We start from the raw sequence: 21371 nt of genomic DNA on the forward strand, positions 1-21371 counted from the left end.
ATGTTATAACCAGTAAAGTACATAAGAAGGAAAAATAATAGTTAATGAACCAAACAACTTTATAGTCATTAATGGTAATTGTTAGATCTATGGTACTAATAACGGTCGTATCGCTCCACTGATCGGGGCTCTTATCGCTCTGCTCCACTGATCGGGGCTCTTATCGCTCTGCTCCACTGATCGGGGCTCTTATCGCTCTGCTCCACTGATCGGGGCTCTTATCGCTCTGCTCCACTGATCGGGGCTCTTATCGCTCTGCTCCACTGATCGGGGCTCTTATCGCTCTGCTCCACTGATCGGGGCTCTTATCGCTCTGCTCCACTGATCGGGGCTCTTATCGCTCTGCTCCACTGATCGGGGCTCTTATCGCTCTGCTCCACTGATCGGGGCTCTTATCGCTCTGCTCCACTGATCGGGGCTCTTATCGCTCTGCTCCACTGATCGGGGCTCTTATCGCTCTGCTCCACTGATCGGGGCTCTTATCGCTCTGCTCCACTGATCGGGGCTCTTATCGCTCTGCTCCACTGATCGGGGCTCTTATCGCTCTGCTCCACTGATCGGGGCTCTTATCGCTCTGCTCCACTGATCGGGGCTCTTATCGCTCCGGCTACAAGATCTTCCTCGGTTGATAGGAATAGACTTTACAATCATATCATTTACTTTTTGAGTCAATGCACAGTGCAATGTTTCCCACCAAGGACTATCCCGCTCATAGTGTGAGACATATCTAATCCTGTATGACCAGCATCGCAGTAACATCAGTCCTGGGGATGACATGCGATGGGTATTTGGCCCAGATTTTATCTATTTTTTAAGAGCTATTTACTATCAGTTTGTTTTTTTAAGCTTTTAACCTGATAATAAATGGCCCTGTGCTTATGACTTCACTCTTCATGTTAACTTATTCATGAAGCTGACATAAGTCTGTCTGACCCTATGCCAACATATGACGATCAAAGCAACATGGGACTAGGGTGTAATAAACGATATAATCCAGGTAGGTCAAGACCAGTAAAGCAGGGTGACAACCTCTGTGGAAGATGCACATCTGTGCCCTGGAAAGCACCCAACTTATATTTACTGGGATTTTTATTGTGGGATTTTAAGGGGAAACACTCTTTTAGATGCAGCTATCCCCACTGTCTGCAGCATTGTCTCACCCTTTTGCTCTTCTTCTGGGACAATCCTGTAAACCTTGTAGGGTTCAGAGATATCCAGCTGGGATCTTTCTGTTACTTCTTCAAAGTCGGGACTTTTGTTTAAGGCACAACGTAATCGAGTCTTCCAAGTGGCTGGCTCCGCTCTATCTCCTTCTTTGAATTTCCCTTTGAATATCGCCCAAGCCTACAAAGAGAGGGATGAAACGGGTTCTTTACATTCACTAGCCCCTTAAAACAAACCTCAAACAGTGAACTATTTACTTTATATTTCACTTTAGTGGCAGAGACCTTTTCTCCAATCCACTCAGTCAAACGAGCAGGGGGGCGCGATAGAGCAAGGTAAGATAAGCAGCTACCAGTCCCCCATCACCGCTTCTCTCATAACAGGAATCTATTATCTAAAAACTCATCTCATTCATTTGACATGCAGCAAATATCTGGTAGGCAGGGTCCTAGAAGAGGAATCTGCACTGATCTGGGAGAAAGATGAGGATGCACTGGAATACTGAAGCCTAAGAGGACATGGACAGATGTCCATAGATACATGAAAGGGATGAGGATCTAAGGTAATGTAGAGACAGGAAAAACTGCCCGGTGTATGGCCGGCTCTAGAGGAACAACACAGTCAAATATAGCATATAATCCTGGAAACGTCTGCAGGATAAATACTGGCAGCGTGTTCTAAGCAACCTGGACACCTCCCTATTACAGCAGTCCAACTCCTTACTGGAAAATCATCTAAGAAACCTTATCAAGGGCTGCAGTAAAAGCCCAGTGTCATAAAAACACAAGAGAGAGTCTTTTACAGTCAGATACCCAGAGAGATGAGACCAGTTCCCAGATTCCCTCTGCTGGAAGATTGAGAATCCCAGGCACCTCAGGATCATAGAAGAGATTAACCATGTAGATGCCATAGCTGTTTGCAGCCGTCAAATCACTGCACTTCGAATAACAACCTGCGTCTCACAGCCCCATGAAAGTGATCACACTGGTGCCAGACAAACAACCGCACAGAAAACAGAAGGACCCTGGACCAGACTCCTCTGCCAATACAAACAAACTAGAAGCTACTGTTCCCCAATACACAACCAGGGCCCGGCTCCAACTCTCATCCGCCAGACTATTCTTCTCTTGTATCACAGTTTTTATGTCATCAGAAAATGAATCCAGATTGAACATTTGTTAAAACATTATACACACAGGTTAAAGCAAAGTTATTTAATGCAAAGCAGTCCACATTAGAAGGTCCCAGTGTAATGACTTATGTTCTTGTAGATTTATTAATGAATCATTTCTTAGCATATTGATTGCTAATTAGAAGCACCGATATGTACTAGTCACTGCTCAGTAACAGAAGAGTGACTGTAGAATATCATATACTTATCCACATGGGAAAAAAGAGCTGGAGGCAAGAATTCACAGCATCCAGTACCAAAGAGAAGAAGATGGCGGGCCGGGACCCAGTGCAGGATTGTAGAGTCAGGTGAGTATCTATATTTATTTATATCTTCCCCTGCTGGAGATTTTCTTTAATAATTTGATGACGAGGATAATTACAAGAAAGGAATTTCGAGAGCCTTAAAGTGTATCCAAACAACACACCAACACTGCACAAACAACACACCAACACTGCACAAACAACACACCAACACTGCACAAACAATACACAAACAATACACCAACACTGCACAAACAATACACAAACACTACACAAACAATACACCAACACTACACAATCAATGCACCAACACTACACCAACACTACTCAAACAACACACCAACACTACACAAACAATACACCAACACTACAGAAACAACACAGCAACACTACAGAAACAATACACCAACACTACACAAACAACACACCAACACTACAGAAACAACACAGCAACACTACTCAAACAATACACCAACACTACAGAAACAACACACCAACACTACAGAAACAACACAGCAACACTACTCAAACAATACACCAACACTACAGAAACAACACACCAACACTACAGAAACAACACACCAACACTACTCAAACAACACACCAACACTACACAATCAATACACCAACACTACAGAAACAACACACCAACACTACAGAAACACACCAACACTACACAAACAACACACCAACACTACAGAAACAACACACCAACACTACAGAAACAACACACCAACACTACACAAACAATACACCAACACTACAGAAACAACACACCAACACTACAGAAACAACACACCAACACTACACAAACAACACACCAACACTACAGAAACAACACAGCAACACTACTCAAACAATACACCAACACTACAGAAACAACACCGCAACACTACAGAAACAACACACCAACACTACAGAAACAACACCGCAACACTACAGAAACAACACACCAACACTACAGAAACAACACCGCAACACTACAGAAACAACACAGCAACACTACTCAAACAATACACCAACACTACAGAAACAATACACCAACACTACACAAACAATACACCAACACTACAGAAACAATACACCAACACTACAGAAACAACACAGCAACACTACACAAACAATACACCAACACTACAGAAACAACACACCAACACTACAGAAACAACACAGCAACACTACTCAAACAATGCACCAACACTACAGAAACAATACACCAACACTACACAAACAATACACCAACAATACAGAAACAATACACCAACACTACAGAAACAACACAGCAACACTGCACAAACAGCACACCAACACTACAGAAACAACACACCAACACTACAGAAACAACACACCAACACTACAGAAACAATACACCAACACTACAGAAACAACACACCAACACTACACAAACAGCACACCAACACTACACAAACAACACACCAACACTACACAAACAATACACCAACACTACAGAAACAACACAGCAACACTACACAAACAACACACCAACACTACAGAATCAACACACCAACACTACACAAACAATACACCAACACTACAGAAACAACACACCAACACTACAGAAACAACACACCAACACTACAGAAACAACACACCAACACTACAGAAACAACACAGCAACACTACACAAACAGCACAACAACACTACACAAACAACACACCAACACTACACAAACAATACACCAACACTACAGAAACAACACAGCAACACTACAGAAACAACACAGCAACACTACACAAACAACACACCAACACTACAGAATCAACACACCAACACTACACAAACAATACACCAACACTACAGAAACAACACACCAACACTACAGAAACAACACACCAACACTACAGAAACAACACACTAACACTACAGAAACAACACAGCAACACTACACAAACAATACACCAACACTACAGAAACAACACACCAACACTACAGAAACAACACAGCAACACTACACAAACAGCACACCAACACTACACAAACAATACACCAACACTACAGAAACAATACACCAACACTACAGAAACAACACAGCAACACTACACAAACAGCACACCAACACTACAGAAACAACACACCAACACTACACAAACAATACACCAACACTACAGAAACAACACACCAACACTACAGAAACAACACACCAACACTACAGAAACAACACACCAACACTACAGAAACAACACAGCAACACTACTCAAACAATACACCAACACTACAGAAACAACACACCAACACTACAGAATCAACACCGCAACACTACTCAAACAATACACCAACACTACAGAAACAACACACCAACACTACAGAAACAACACCGCAACACTACAGAAACAACACACCAACACTACAGAAACAACACACCAACACTACAGAAACAACACAGCAACACTACTCAAACAATACACCAACACTACACAAACAATACACCAACACTACAGAAACAATACACCAACACTACAGAAACAACACAGCAACACTACACAAACAGCACACCAACACTACAGAAACAACACACCAACACTACACAAACAATACACCAACACTACAGAAACAATACACCAACACTACAGAAACAACACACCAACACTACAGAAACAACACACCAACACTACAGAAACAACACACTAACACTACAGAAACAACACAGCAACACTACACAAACAATACACCAACACTACAGAAACAACACACCAACACTACAGAAACAACACAGCAACACTACACAAACAGCACACCAACACTACAGAAACAACACCGCAACACTACAGAAACAACACACCAACACTACACAAACAATACACCAACACTACAGAAACAATACACCAACACTACAGAAACAACACAGCAACACTACACAAACAATACACCAACACTACAGAAACAACACACCAACACTACAGAAACAACACACCAACACTACAGAAACAACACAGCAACACTACAGAAACAACACAGCAACACTACTCAAACAATACACCAACACTACAGAAACAACACACCAACACTACAGAAACAACACCGCAACACTACAGAAACAACACCGCAACACTACAGAAACAACACCGCAACACTACAGAAACAACACCGCAACACTACAGAAACAACACCGCAACACTACAGAAACAACACACCAACACTACAGAAACAACACACCAACACTACAGAAACAACACAGCAACACTACAGAAACAACACACCAACACTACAGAAACAACACACCAACACTACAGAAACAACACCGCAACACTACAGAAACAACACAGCAACACTACACAAACAATACACCAACACTAAAGAAACAACACACCAACACTACAGAAACAACACAGCAACACTACACAAACAGCACACCAACACTACACAAACAATACACCAACACTACAGAAACAATACACCAACACTACAGAAACAACACAGCAACACTACACAAACAGCACACCAACACTACAGAAACAACACACCAACACTACACAAACAATACACCAACACTACAGAAACAACACACCAACACTACAGAAACAACACACCAACACTACAGAAACAACACACCAACACTACAGAAACAACACACCAACACTACAGAAACAACACACCAACACTACAGAAACAACACACCAACACTACAGAAACAACACCGCAACACTACAGAAACAACACCGCAACACTACAGAAACAACACACCAACACTACAGAAACAACACCGCAACACTACAGAAACAACACCGCAACACTACAGAAACAACACCGCAACACTACAGAAACAACACACCAACACTACAGAAACAACACACCAACACTACAGAAACAACACCGCAACACTACAGAAACAACACCGCAACACTACAGAAACAACACCGCAACACTACAGAAACAATACACCAACACTACAGAAACAACACACTAACACTACAGAAACAACACACCAACACTACAGAAACAACACACCAACACTACAGAAACAACACACCAACACTACAGAAACAATACACCAACACTACAGAAACAACACACCAACACTACAGAAACAACACACCAACACTACAGAAACAACACACTAACACTACAGAAACAACACAGCAACACTACACAAACAATACACCAACACTACAGAAACAATACACCAACACTACACAAACAATACACCAACACTACACAAACAATACACCAACACTACAGAAACAACACAGCAACACTACACAAACAGCACACCAACACTACAGAAACAACACACCAACACTACAGAAATAACACACCAACACTACAGAAACAACACACCAACACTACAGAAACAACACACCAACACTACAGAAATAACACACCAACACTACAGAAACAACACACCAACACTACACAAACAATACACCAACACTACAGAAAAAACACACCAACACTACAGAAACAACACACCAACACTACAGAAACAACACAGCAACACTACTCAAACAATGCACCAACACTACAGAAACAATACACCAACACTACACAAACAATACACCAACACTACAGAAACAACACAGCAACACTACACAAACAGCACACCAACACTACAGAAACAACACACCAACACTACACAAACAATACACCAACACTACAGAAACAACACACCAACACTACAGAAACAACACACCAACACTACAGAAACAACACACCAACACTACAGAAACAACACACCAACACTACAGAAACAACACACCAACACTACAGAAACAACACAGCAACACTACTCAAACAATACACCAACACTACAGAAACAACACAGCAACACTACTCAAACAACACACCAACACTACAGAAACAACACACCAACACTACAGAAACAACACACCAACACTACAGAAACAACACCGCAACACTACAGAAACAACACACCAACACTACAGAAACAACACAGCAACACTACTCAAACAATATACCAACACTACAGAAACAATACACCAACACTACTCAAACAACACACCAACACTACAGAAACAACACACCAACACTACAGAAACAACACAGCAACACTACTCAAACAACACACCAACACTACACAAACAATACACCAACACTACACAAACAATACACCAACACTACAGAAACAACACACCAACACTACAGAAACAACACAGCAACACTACACAAACAGCACACCAACACTACAGAAACAATACACCAACACTACAGAAACAACACACCAACACTACAGAAACAACACCGCAACACTACAGAAACAACACACCAACACTACAGAAACAACACAGCAACACTACTCAAACAATACACCAACACTACAGAAACAATACACAAACAATACACCAACACTACACAAACAATACACCAACACTACAGAAACAACACACCAACACTACAGAAACAACACCGCAACACTACAGAAACAACACACCAACACTACAGAAACAACACAGCAACACTACTCAAACAATACACCAACACTACAGAAACAATACACCAACACTACACAAACAACACACCAACACTACACAAACAATACACCGGTTGTGATGGTGCATTATGTGTGGTTTATTGTGAGTCCTCAGCAGAGAGGGATGACTCTCTAATCAAGTACCACAGGTCGCGTCTCCAGCCTATGGACAATCCGACAAGTCAGAGGTGAAGTCCACAAGACCTAAAGTGTTGTCATTGTCCAGTCCCCACAGGGGGTCATCAGGAGGCACCACAGTTATATTCAGCTCAGGTGCAGACCAGCAAACAAAGGTGATCCAATTATCTCCCCCATTGTGTCCTCATCCCTGCTGTGGCATTACACATGATAGCACAAAGGACCACAACTCACATACAGACAGTGAAACTGAAAAGATGTTCCTCCCCCTGAGGGGATATAAGGGCTTGTCCTGGGGAGGATGGGGATCTTCTGGATTTAGACCTTCAGGAGAGCTGAAGCTGAGGCCAGCGCTCTGAAGATGTTCCTGTGACTACCTTATCTTGTGGACTGTGTGTTGTTCCTGCATTGAACGTGACTTGTTCTGTCAACATTGGATGCAATAAACCCTGTTGGAGTTGCCCTGTCGTCTCTGGCTCTGTTGATCGTGTATTAATGTAACGAACCCCATGACAACTGGTGTCAGAAGTGGGATCAACAGAGTGCAGGAGAGATGGACAGAGGTCTGAACACCAGGATGTCTATCGTGAGGAGAGCAATTGTATTTTACCAGGAGGCAATGGACTGCCTTGGACCAAAGTTTACAGAAGACATTGAATGTTGGGCTTGGGATAAGGCTCTAACTATGGCAAGGAAGGAACAAGTCCTTGTGCGAGCTCGGGAGTTGCACCAGGAGACCATGGATGCTCTGGGATGTTTGGCCTCCAAGGATGATAAGTTCTGGGACTGGGACTGGAATTGGTGTCTGGCAACAGCGGAGCGAGAGGTGCCGCAAACATGGTGTGAACGGCCAGCACAGTGTTATAAGGATTGTGCTGCTGCTCCAGGCTCGGATCGCTACAGATCTCCAGAGAAAGCTCCAGAGTGTCCTGAGGTGAGTGATGTGAAGTCTGTGGGAAGCTTATACCATAAGACATGGGAGCACCAGGAGGAAGTAAAGGATTCTGGGCTTGATTCAGGACTGGAAGGAGTGCATACAGAGGATGTCAGGGTATCTGCAGAAACGGGTCCTGTGGATGATGAAGATGCAGGAGATGTGGCTAGCACTGGTGTGGACGATGAAGATACAGGAGATGTAAGTGGCACTGGTGTGGATGATGAGGACACAGGCGATATGGCTAGCACTAGACCTCCTGAAATCTTTGGCACTGAGATCACCAGTGCCAGTTCTGAAAGCCCAACTGAGGTTAAGTCACACGATACAGCCCCACTAGTGAGCAATGATGTTTGTGCTTCTCCTGGCAATGTGTTTCCTGCATTCCCTTCACCCCAGGATTTCCAAGAGGTTGAGGAACCCAACTGTATTGTTACCTTGAGGTCTGATTTGTCTGAGTCCAATGATTATGGGGATGTTACAGTCAGTATTGACTCTCCAGGCAAACAGTCTTCCAACCTGGATGAGGATGACACTGGAGTGTCAGCGAGTTCTAAGGTGGAAGAAGGATCATTGGGGGAGCAGGTCTGCGAAGGACAGCAAGACACTGGTCCCAACAGCAGTGGTGACCTTCATGATGGTGAGACTTCAGACCCTTTTCAAATATGCCCAAGGCCCTTGTTTTCTAAAAACGGTTGGACTTCTATCTCCCCATCTTCTGCCACCAACTTCTCTGGACTCACTACAATTCTGAATAGTGACTGTATTTTCTGGAATGATCTTTGCCTGGGTGATGGGTCAGATAGCCGGCCAGCATTACCCAATATATTGTGGTGGGATGCAGTGGGGAGGAAAGCGTCTGGATGGGCCATGTGGAGTCTGCAGAAACCTGTAAACTGGATAAAAGGTCCCAAGAAACCCCCTGACCCCAGAGACTCCATCTCACGGGCGGGACTGTCCTGGAGGCCACCGGATCAGCTCTTCCAAAGTGAACAGATGACGTGGAACTTTTGTGGAAGTGTCTTGAACTTTGTGATTGTGTTTCCAGACATTGCTCTTAGCCCCGGATATACATGTGCACTGGACTTTCTTTACAGCCTGTGGACTGTTCTTATTGAACTGTAATAAGTGGCTTATGAGTGAGGTGGCCAGCGGCCTGTGTAGGCCACATGGCCAGCTCACTTATTATATGAGGGGAGAGGTTGTGATGGTGCATTATGTGTGGTTTATTGTGAGTCCTCAGCAGAGAGGGATGACTCTCTAATCAAGTACCACAGGTCGCGTCTCCAGCCTATGGACAATCCGACAAGTCAGAGGTGAAGTCCACAAGACCTAAAGTGTTGTCATTGTCCAGTCCCCACAGGGGGTCATCAGGAGGCACCACAGTTATATTCAGCTCAGGTGCAGACCAGCAAACAAAGGTGATCCAATTATCTCCCCCATTGTGTCCTCATCCCTGCTGTGGCATTACACATGATAGCACAAAGGACCACAACTCACATACAGACAGTGAAACTGAAAAGATGTTCCTCCCCCTGAGGGGATATAAGGGCTTGTCCTGGGGAGGATGGGGATCTTCTGGATTTAGACCTTCAGGAGAGCTGAAGCTGAGGCCAGCGCTCTGAAGATGTTCCTGTGATCACCTTATCTTGTGGACTGTGTGTTGTTCCTGCATTGAACGTGACTTGTTCTGTCAACATTGGATGCAATAAACCCTGTTGGAGTTGCCCTGTCGTCTCTGGCTCTGTTGATCGTGTATTAACGTAACGAACCCCATGACACCAACACTACAGAAACAACACACCAACACTACAGAAACAACACAGCAACACTACAGAAACAACACACCAACACTACAGAAACAACACAGCAACACTACTCAAACAACACACCAACACTACACAAACAATACACCAACACTACAGAAACAATACACCAACACTACAGAAACAACACACCAACACTACAGAAACAACACAGCAACACTACACAAACAGCACACCAACACTACAGAAACAATACACCAACACTACAGAAACAACACACCAACACTACAGAAACAACACCGCAACACTACAGAAACAACACACCAACACTACAGAAACAACACAGCAACACTACTCAAACAATACACCAACACTACACAAACAATACACCAACACTACACAAACAATACACCAACACTACAGAAACAACACACCAACACTACAGAAACAACACCGCAACACTACAGAAACAACACACCAACACTACAGAAACAACACAGCAACACTACTCAAACAATACACCAACACTACAGAAACAATACACCAACACTACACAAACAACACACCAACACTACACAAACAATACACCAACACTACAGAAACAACACACCAACACTACAGAAACAACACAGCAACACTACACAAACAACACACCAACACTACAGAAACAATACACCAACACTACAGAAACAACACACCAACACTACACAAACAATACACCAACACTACAGAAACAACACACCAACACTACAGAAATAACACACCAACACTACAGAAACAACACACCAACACTACAGAAACAACACACCAACACTACAGAAACAACACACCAACACTACAGAAACAATACACCAACACTACAGAAACAACACACCAACACTACACAAACAATACACCAACACTACAGAAACAACACACCAACACTACAGAAACAATACACCAACACTACAGAAACAACACAGCAACACTACAGAAACAACACAGCAACACTACACAAACAGCACACCAACACTACAGAAACAACACACCAACACTACAGAAACAATACACCAACACTACAGAAACAACACAGCAACACTACACAAACAGCACACCAACACTACAGAAACAACACACCAACACTACACAAACAATACACCAACACTACAGAAACAACACACCAACACTACAGAAACAACACACCAACACTACAGAAACAACACACCAACACTACAGAAATAACACACCAACACTACAGAAACAACACACCAACACTACAGAAACAACACACCAACACTACAGAAACAACACACCAACACTACAGAAACAATACACCAACACTACAGAAACAATACACCAACACTACAGAAACAACACACCAACACTACACAAACAATACACCAACACTACAGAAACAACACACCAACACTACAGAAACAACACACAAACACTACAGAAACAACACCGCAACACTACACAAACAGCACACCAACACTACACAAACAACACACCAACACTACACAAACAATACACCAACACTACAGAAACAACACCGCAACACTACAGAAACAACACACCAACACTACAGAAACAACACACCAACACTACACAAACAATACACCAACACTACAGAAACAACACACCAACACTACAGAAACAACACACCAACACTACAGAAACAACACACCAACACTACAGAAACAACACAGCAACACTACTCAAACATTTCACAAACAATTCACAAACAAACATCCAAACCAGCATGGATGATTTGAATGGAAAGTTTTATTTACCCTGTAAAAGGGGAAGTACCTGAATGTCTTGTTAACCCTGTCCATGCCAGAAGCAGAGTATGCAAACTACATCACCTAGATACAACGGTGTTCAAACCAAACCCTAAGCCACGACATGCAGCCACACAGTCTCATGTAGTTAAACAGGCCGACAGCCTGGCAGATCTTATTATCAGGTATGTGACAAGACATGGAAGGGCTCGGTATCAAACATAATGACATATAAAGCCCGGGAGATGGGGAGTGTCTCCGTTTATTGACACATGATGACAATGTCTCAGTGGTCACACTGCAATCAGTATCCATCTAGACGTGATGCTTCCCACCGGATGCTGCATTCAGCCTCCATCCTGCAGTACAATTTATATTCCTACTACACAATCTAATGGTTTGCACCAAGCTCCATAATCTGAACTCTCTTGCTCCTACAGGGAGCGAATTCTAATAATGACATTTTAATACAGAATTGCTGAATATGCAACTCCCAAATATATAAATGTAAACCAATGCCAAAATAATTCAGCGTTTCAAAGAGTGATTTACTTTAAATATAGAGGCGTCCACTTCCTGGTTATAATCCTGCTTTCCAGCATGTTTCCATGGAATACGGAAGAGAGTCTTGCTGTCATTTTCCCACACGAGCCCTGGGTACAAGGAGCTGTCGATTTGCTCAATCAGCCACTGCCGGAGACGTCTGCCACCATTACGATCGCACATCTACCATGAAAAGAAGTCAAATAAGGAGTTAATTATTAAAAATAAAGAACAATGTCTTATCCAGCCTTGTGCAATGCAGGTAGTGATCCACATGAGCTTTTATTGAGATGCAGTATTGATCCACACACAATAGTAATACTGAGGAAGTAACTGAATGAACAAGGCAAATGCTCCAATATTTGCTTACAGCTAAACGTCACATTTGAACACAATTTTACAGACAGAATAAATGTACATAAACAGTTAAATCAGATTGTAGATACATTACATTATTTATCTTGTACTGATCCTGAATTCCATCCTGTATTATACTCCAGAGCTGCACTCACTATTCTGCTGGTGGAGTCACTGTGTACATACATTACATTACTTATCCTATACTGATCCTGAGTTACATCCTGTATTATACTCCAGAGCTGCACTCACTATTCTGCTGGTGGAATCACTGTGTACATACATTACATTACTTATCCTGTACTGATCCTGAGTTACATCCTGTATTATACTCCAGAGCTGCACTCACTATTCTGCTGGTGGAGTCACTGTGTACATACATTACTTATCCTGTACTGATCCTGAGTTATATCCTGTATTATACTCCAGAGCTGCACTCACTATTCTGCTGGTGGAATCACTGTGTACATACATTACATTACTTATCCTATACTGATCCTGAGTTACATCCTGTATTATACTCCAGAGCTGCACTCACTATTCTGCTGGTGGAATCACTGTGTACATACATTACATTACTTATCCTGTACTGATCCTGAGTTACATCCTGTATTATACTCCAGAGCTGCACTCACTATTCTGCTGGTGGAGTCACTGTGTACATACATTACTTATCCTGTACTGATCCTGAGTTATATCCTGTATTATACTCCAGAGCTGCACTCACTATTCTGCTGGTGGAATCACTGTGTACATACATTACATTACTTATCCTATACTGATCCTGAGTTACATCCTGTATTATACTCCAGAGCTGCACTCACTATTCTGCTGGTGGAATCACTGTGTACATACATTACATTACTTATCCTGTACTGATCCTGAGTTACATCCTGTATTATACTCCAGAGCTGCACTCGCTATTCTGCTAGTGGAGTCACTGTGTACATACATTACATTACTTATCCTGTACTGATCCTGAGTTATATCCTGTATTATACTCCAGAGCTGCACTCACTATTCTGCTGGTGGAGTCACTGTATACATACATTACATTACTTATCCTGTACTGATCCTGAGTTACATCCTGTATTATACTCCAGAGCTGCACTCACTATTCTGCTGGTGGAGTCACTGTGTACATACATTACATTACTTATCCTGTACTGATCGTGAGTTACATCCTGTATTATACTCCAGAGCTGCACTCACTATTCTGCTGGTGAAGTCACCGTGTACATACATTACATTACTTATCCTGTATTATACTCCAGAGCTGCACTCACTATTCTGCGGGTGGAGTCACTGTATACATACATTACATTACTTATCCTGTACTGATCCTGAGTTACATCCAGTATTATACTCCAGAGCTACACTCACTATTCTGCTGGTGGAGTCACTGTGTACATACATTACATTAGTTATCTTGCACTGATCCTGAGTTACATCCTATATTATACTCCAGAGCTGCACTCGCTATTCTGCTGGTGAAGTCACCGTGTACATACATTACATTACTTATCCTGTATTATACTCCAGAGCTGCACTCACTATTCTGCGGGTGGAGTCACCGTGTACATACATTACATTACTCATCCTGTACTGATCCTGAGTTATATCCTGTATTATTCTCCAGAGCTGCACTCACTATTCTGCTGGTGGAGTCACTGTGTATATACATTACATTACTTATCCTGTACTGATCCTGAGTTACATCCTGTATTAGGGCATGACCACACGTGGCGGATTTCCTCCCCAACTGTCCGCATCAATGCCGCACAGAATCTGCGTTGCAGATTCTGCTGCGGATCTGCACAAAATGTGCAGTAAATTGATGCGGACTAGCTGCTGCGGACTGCGGGAAAAGTGCTTCCCTTCTCCCTATCAGTGCAGGATAGAGAGAAGGGACAGCACTTTCCCTAGTGAAAGTAAACGAATTTCATACTTACCGGCCGTTGTCTTGGTGACGCGTCCCTCTTTCGGCATCCAGCCCGACCTCCCTGGATGACGCGCCAGTCCATGTGACCGCTGCAGCCTGTGCTTGGCCTGTGATTGGCTGCAGCCGTCACTTAGACTGAAACGTCATCCTGGGAGGCCGGACTGGAGACAGAAGCAGGGAGTTCTCGGTAAGTATGAACTTATATTTTTTTACAGGTTGCTGTATATTGTGATCGGTAGTCACTGTCCCGGGTGCAGAAACAGTTACTGCCGATCGCTTAACTCTTTCAGCACCCTGGACAGTGACTATTTACTGACGTCTCCTAGCAACGCTCCCGTCATTACGGGAGCCCCATTGACTTCCTCAGTCTGGCTGTAGACCTAGAAATACATAGGTCCAGCCAGAATGAAGAAATGTCATGGCAAAAAAGCAAGACGGATCCGCAGCACACATAACATGTGCATGACAGCTGCGGACTTCATTGCGGAACTTTGAATCTCCATTGAAGTCAATGGAGAAATTCCGCCATGAGTCCGCCACTGCTCCGCAACAGACAGAGCATGCTGCGGACACCAAATTCCGCTCCGCAGCCTATGCTCCGCAGCGGAATGTTACGCATAGTCTAAACGAACACTTCTAAATAGAAGTGGAAGTCAATGCAGAAACGGCTCCGCTGCGGATTAACGCTGCGGAGTGTCCGCAGCGGAATTTAAGTGAAATTCCGCCACGTGTGAATCCAGCCTTATACTCCAGAGCTGAACTCACTATTCTGATGGCGGAATCACTGTGTACATACATGACTCAACTTACACAATAGTTACAGCTTGTATTATACTCCTAAAATGTAGGGAGGCGTTTATTTTTTTCTTATATCAGATGATTGTAAAGTGTGTAAAGGCTGCAGAGCTGAAATCTCCCGGCATTCCCTTCTGGTTAGTGTTGTCTCTGTATGATACCAGGCACTGTGCAGTCACCTGATGTAGAAAAAAAACAACTGCTCCTGCAATAATAGGGGCTTAACTCAGCTGTTAGAGGATTTTCTGTCCACAAGCTTGCTGACTGCTTCCAATCGCAATCAAAAACCAACAATCAGTGTGCACAAACATTTATTTGTTAAAACATAGCACATGCTTTCTCTGCTGCACTGAGCATTGCTGCGCTGTATGTAGGGAATTGTTATGTGCCAGTAAGCGGCTGCCTAGAACGTTATTGAGATGGGGGTATAATTTATGGATTAAAAAAGCCAATTGACTCTGACTTTATAAAAGTTGCAAAACCCCTATTGCGCAATAGTGGCGACTTGAAAAGTCACCGTTAGAACACATTTACCACCCTCCCTCCCTATTTATGCTACAAACCACCTGCAGCTTCCTGTGCATCTATATATAGTCCAGGTGGCATCATCGTCCTGAGAGTCCACGCCTGTAATACTGAGGCAGCACTCAGACAACAGCTTCTGAGCCAAGTTCAGGACCCCACGCAGAACATGAAAATGTATCCCATGCTTCACCAATGCCGAGAATCTTCACAGAAAACATAACAACGGCAGAGGCAGAACCTGAAGCTCATGGGCGCCAATGCAAAATCTGTATCGGGCCCCCGGACCCCAGCTACCATGTGCCACTTATAATACTGGTGCCCCTGGGCTCCAGGAACCTTGTGCAATTGCTACCTCTGCACCCGCTATAACTACACACCTGAGCAATAGTAATAATGACAACAATAATAACAATGTGTCAGTTAGGATTAACACATTCATCCCAGGGTCAGTGTATAATGTGGATCTCTCAGATTTGCGGAAACTTCTAGTTCCACACCAGCTATGGGGTTACTTGCTGTCTCTCTTAGTGCTGATAGTGGAATTGTGAGTAATACATAGTAGACCTAGCTATGTATGATAATGTGGACTACCTCTGTAAGGGCGGGTTCACACATAGCGGAATTTCACTTAAATTCCGCTGCGGACACTCCGCAGCGTTAATCCGCAGCGGAGCCGTTTCTCCATTGACTTTCACTTTAATTTAGCAGTGTTCGTTTACACGATGCGTACAATTCCGCTGCGGAGCATAGGCTGCGGAGCGGAATTTGGTGTCCGCAGCATGCTCTGTCTGTTGCGGAGCAGTGGCGGACTGGTTGCGGACTCATGGCGGAATTTCTCCATTGACTTCAATGGAGAGTCAAAATTCCGCAATGAAGTCCGCAGATCTTATGTGTGCTGCGGAGCGTATTGTTTTTACTACCATGACATTTCTTCATTCTGGCTGGACCTATGTATTTCTAGGTCTACAGCCAGACTGAGGAAGTCAATGGGGCTCCCGTAATGACGGGAGCGTTGCTAGGAGACGTCTGTAAATAGTCACTGTCCAGGGTGCTGAAAGAGTTACGCGATCGGCAGTAACTGTTTCTGCACCCGGGACAGTGACTACCGATCCCAATATACATGTATCTGTAAAAAAAAATATAAGTTCATACTTACCGAGAACTCCCTGCGTCTGTCTCCAGTCCGGCCTCCCAGGATGACGTTTCAGTGTAAGTGACGGCTGCAGCCAATCACAGGCCAAGCACAGGCTGCAGCGGTCACATGGACTGGAGCGTCATCCAGGGAGGTCGGGCCGGATGCCGAAAGAGGGACGCGTCACCAAGACAACGGGCGGTAAGTATGAATTTCTTTGACTTTCACTAGGGAAAGTGCTGTCCCTTCTCTCTATCCTGCACTGAATAGGGAGAAGAGAAGCACTTTTCCTGCAGTCCGCAGCGGCCAGTCCGCATCAATTTTCTGCACATTTTGTGCAGATCCGCTGCAGAATCTGCAACGCAGATTCTGTGCGGCATTGATGCGGACAGTTGCGGAGGAATTCCGCCATGTGTGGTCATGCCCTAATACTCAAGCATATATATTACCTCTACCTGTGTATAATAATGTGCACACTATCATGTATAAGGTCTAGAATAACCCCTGCATTACCTCTGCCTGTGTATAATATAAATCTATATATCAACCTAACTGTAATAATGTGTCATTTCTGTCTGTGTATAATAATAACAATAAAAAACAATACAACTTCTTAAAATAAGTTTTGCACGTGTGTGTGCGCACACACACACACACACACACACACACACACACACCTGCCTGTATATAATAATACTAGTTAGAATGTGTATATATAATATCTGGCAGTATATATCAGTCTCTCTCCTGCCTGTATATAATAATACTAGTTATAATGTGTATATAATATCTGGCAGTATATATCAGTCTCTCTCCTGCCTGTATATAATAATACTAGTTATAATGTGTATATATAATATCTGGCAGTATATATCAGTCTCTCCCCTGCCTGTATATAATAATACTAGTTATAATGTGTATATATAATATCTGGCAGTATATATCAGTCTCTCTCCTGCCTGTATATAATAATACTAGTTATAATGTGTATATATAATATCTGGCAGTATATATCAGTCTCTCTCCTGCCTGTATATAATAATACTAGTTATAATGTGTATATATAATATCTGGCAGTATATATCAGTCTCTCCCCTGCCTGTATATAATAATACTAGTTATAATGTGTATATATAATATCTGGCAGTATATATCAGTCTCTCCCCTGCCTGTATATAATAATACTAGTTATAATGTGTATATAATATCTGGCAGTATATATCAGTCTCTCCCCTGCCTGTATATAATAATACTAGTTATAATGTGTATATATAATATCTGGCAGTATATATCAGTCTCTCCCCTGCCTGTATATAATAATACTAGTTATAATGTGTATATAATATCTGGCAGTATATATCAGTCTCTCCCCTGCCTGTATATAATAATACTAGTTATAATGTGTATATATAATATCTGGCAGTATATATCAGTCTCTCCCCTGCCTGTATATAATAATACTAGTTATAATGTGTATATATAATATCTGGCAGTATATATCAGTCTCTCTCCTGCCTGTATATAATAATACTAGTTATAATGTGTGTATATATAATATCTGGCAGTATATATCAGTCTCTCCCCTGCCTGTATATAATAATACTAGTTATAATGTGTATATATAATATCTGGCAGTATATATCAGTCTCCCCCCCTGCCTGTATATAATAATACTAGTTATAATGTGTATATAATATCTGGCAGTATATATCAGTCTCTCTCCTGCCTGTATATAATAATACTAGTTATAATGTGTGTATATATAATATCTGGCAGTATATATCAGTCTCTCTCCTGCCTGTATATAATAATACTAGTTATAATGTGTATATATAATATCTGGCAGTATATATCAGTCTCTCTCCTGCCTGTATATAATAATACTAGTTATAATGTGTATATATAATATCTGGCAGTATATATCAGTCTCTCCCCTGCCTGTATATAATAATACTAGTTATAATGTGTATATATAATATCTGGCAGTATATATCAGTCTCTCCCCTGCCTGTATATAATAATACTAGTTATAATGTGTATATATAATATCTGGCAGTATATATCAGTCTCTCTCCTGCCTGTATATAATAATACTAGTTATAATGTGTATATATAATATCTGGCAGTATATATCAGTCTCTCCCCTGCCTGTATGTAATAATACTAGTTATAATGTGTATATATAATATCTGGCAGTATATATCAGTCTCTCTCCTGCCTGTATATAATAATACTAGTTATAATGTGTATATATAATATCTGGCAGTATATATCAGTCTCTCTCCTGCCTGTATATAATAATACTAGTTATAATGTGTATATATAATATCTGGCAGTATATATCAGTCTCTCCCCTGCCTGTATATAATAATACTAGTTATAATGTGTATATATAATATCTGGCAGTATATATCAGTCTCTCCCCTGCCTGTATATAATAATACTAGTTATAATGTGTATATAATATCTGGCAGTATATATCAGTCTCCCCCCTGCCTGTATATAATAATACTAGTTATAATGTGTATATATAATATCTGGCAGTATATATCAGTCTCTCCCCTGCCTGTATATAATAATACTAGTTATAATGTGTATATATAATATCTGGCAGTATATATCAGTCTCTCCCCTGCCTGTATATAATAATACTAGTTATAATGTGTATATAATATCTGGCAGTATATATCAGTCTCTCCCCTGCCTGTATATAATAATACTAGTTATAATGTGTATATAATATCTGGCAGTATATATCAGTCTCTCCCCTGCCTGTATATAATAATACTAGTTATAATGTGTATATATAATATCTGGCAGTATATATCAGTCTCTCCCCTGCCTGTATATAATAATACTAGTTATAATGTGTATATAATATCTGGCAGTATATATCAGTCTCTCCCCTGCCTGTATGTAATAATACTAGTTATAATGTGTATATATAATATCTGGCAGTATATATCAGTCTCTCCCGTGCCTGTATATAATAATACTAGTTATAATGTGTATATATAATATCTGGCAGTATATATCAGTCTCTCCCCCTGCCTGTATATAATAATACTAGTTATAATGTGTATATATAATATCTGGCAGTATATATCAGTCTCTCCCCCTGCCTGTATATAATAATACTAGTTATAATGTGTATATATAATATCTGGCAGTATATATCAGTCTCTCCCGTGCCTGTATATAATAATACTAGTTATAATGTGTATATATAATATCTGGCAGTATATATCAGTCTCTCCCCTGCCTGTATATAATAATACTAGTTATAATGTGTATATAATATCTGGCAGTATATATCAGTCTCTCCCCTGCCTGTATATAATAATACTAGTTATAATGTGTGTATATAATATCTGGCAGTATATATCAGTCTCTCCCCTGCCTGTATATAATAATACTAGTTATAATGTGTA

The 21371-nt window shown here is 41.8% G+C and overlaps 1 protein-coding gene across 2 annotated transcripts in view; it reads right to left on the reverse strand.

The window, feature by feature from the left end:
- IRF8 (interferon regulatory factor 8) overlaps positions 1–21371 on the reverse strand; it is a 64345-nt gene that overhangs the window by 13653 nt on the left and 29321 nt on the right. For both annotated transcript variants that reach the window (XM_075838290.1, XM_075838289.1), the window contains exons 2-3: positions 13199–13372; positions 1161–1344 (exon numbers count right to left, since the gene is read on the reverse strand). In XM_075838290.1, the coding sequence (XP_075694405.1) occupies positions 1161–1344; positions 13199–13372 (358 nt within the window). The remainder of the gene's footprint in view (positions 1–1160; positions 1345–13198; positions 13373–21371) is intronic.

The sequence above is a fragment of the Rhinoderma darwinii genome, chromosome 9, assembly GCF_050947455.1.
Source record: "Rhinoderma darwinii isolate aRhiDar2 chromosome 9, aRhiDar2.hap1, whole genome shotgun sequence".
NCBI lineage: Eukaryota > Metazoa > Chordata > Amphibia > Anura > Rhinodermatidae > Rhinoderma > Rhinoderma darwinii.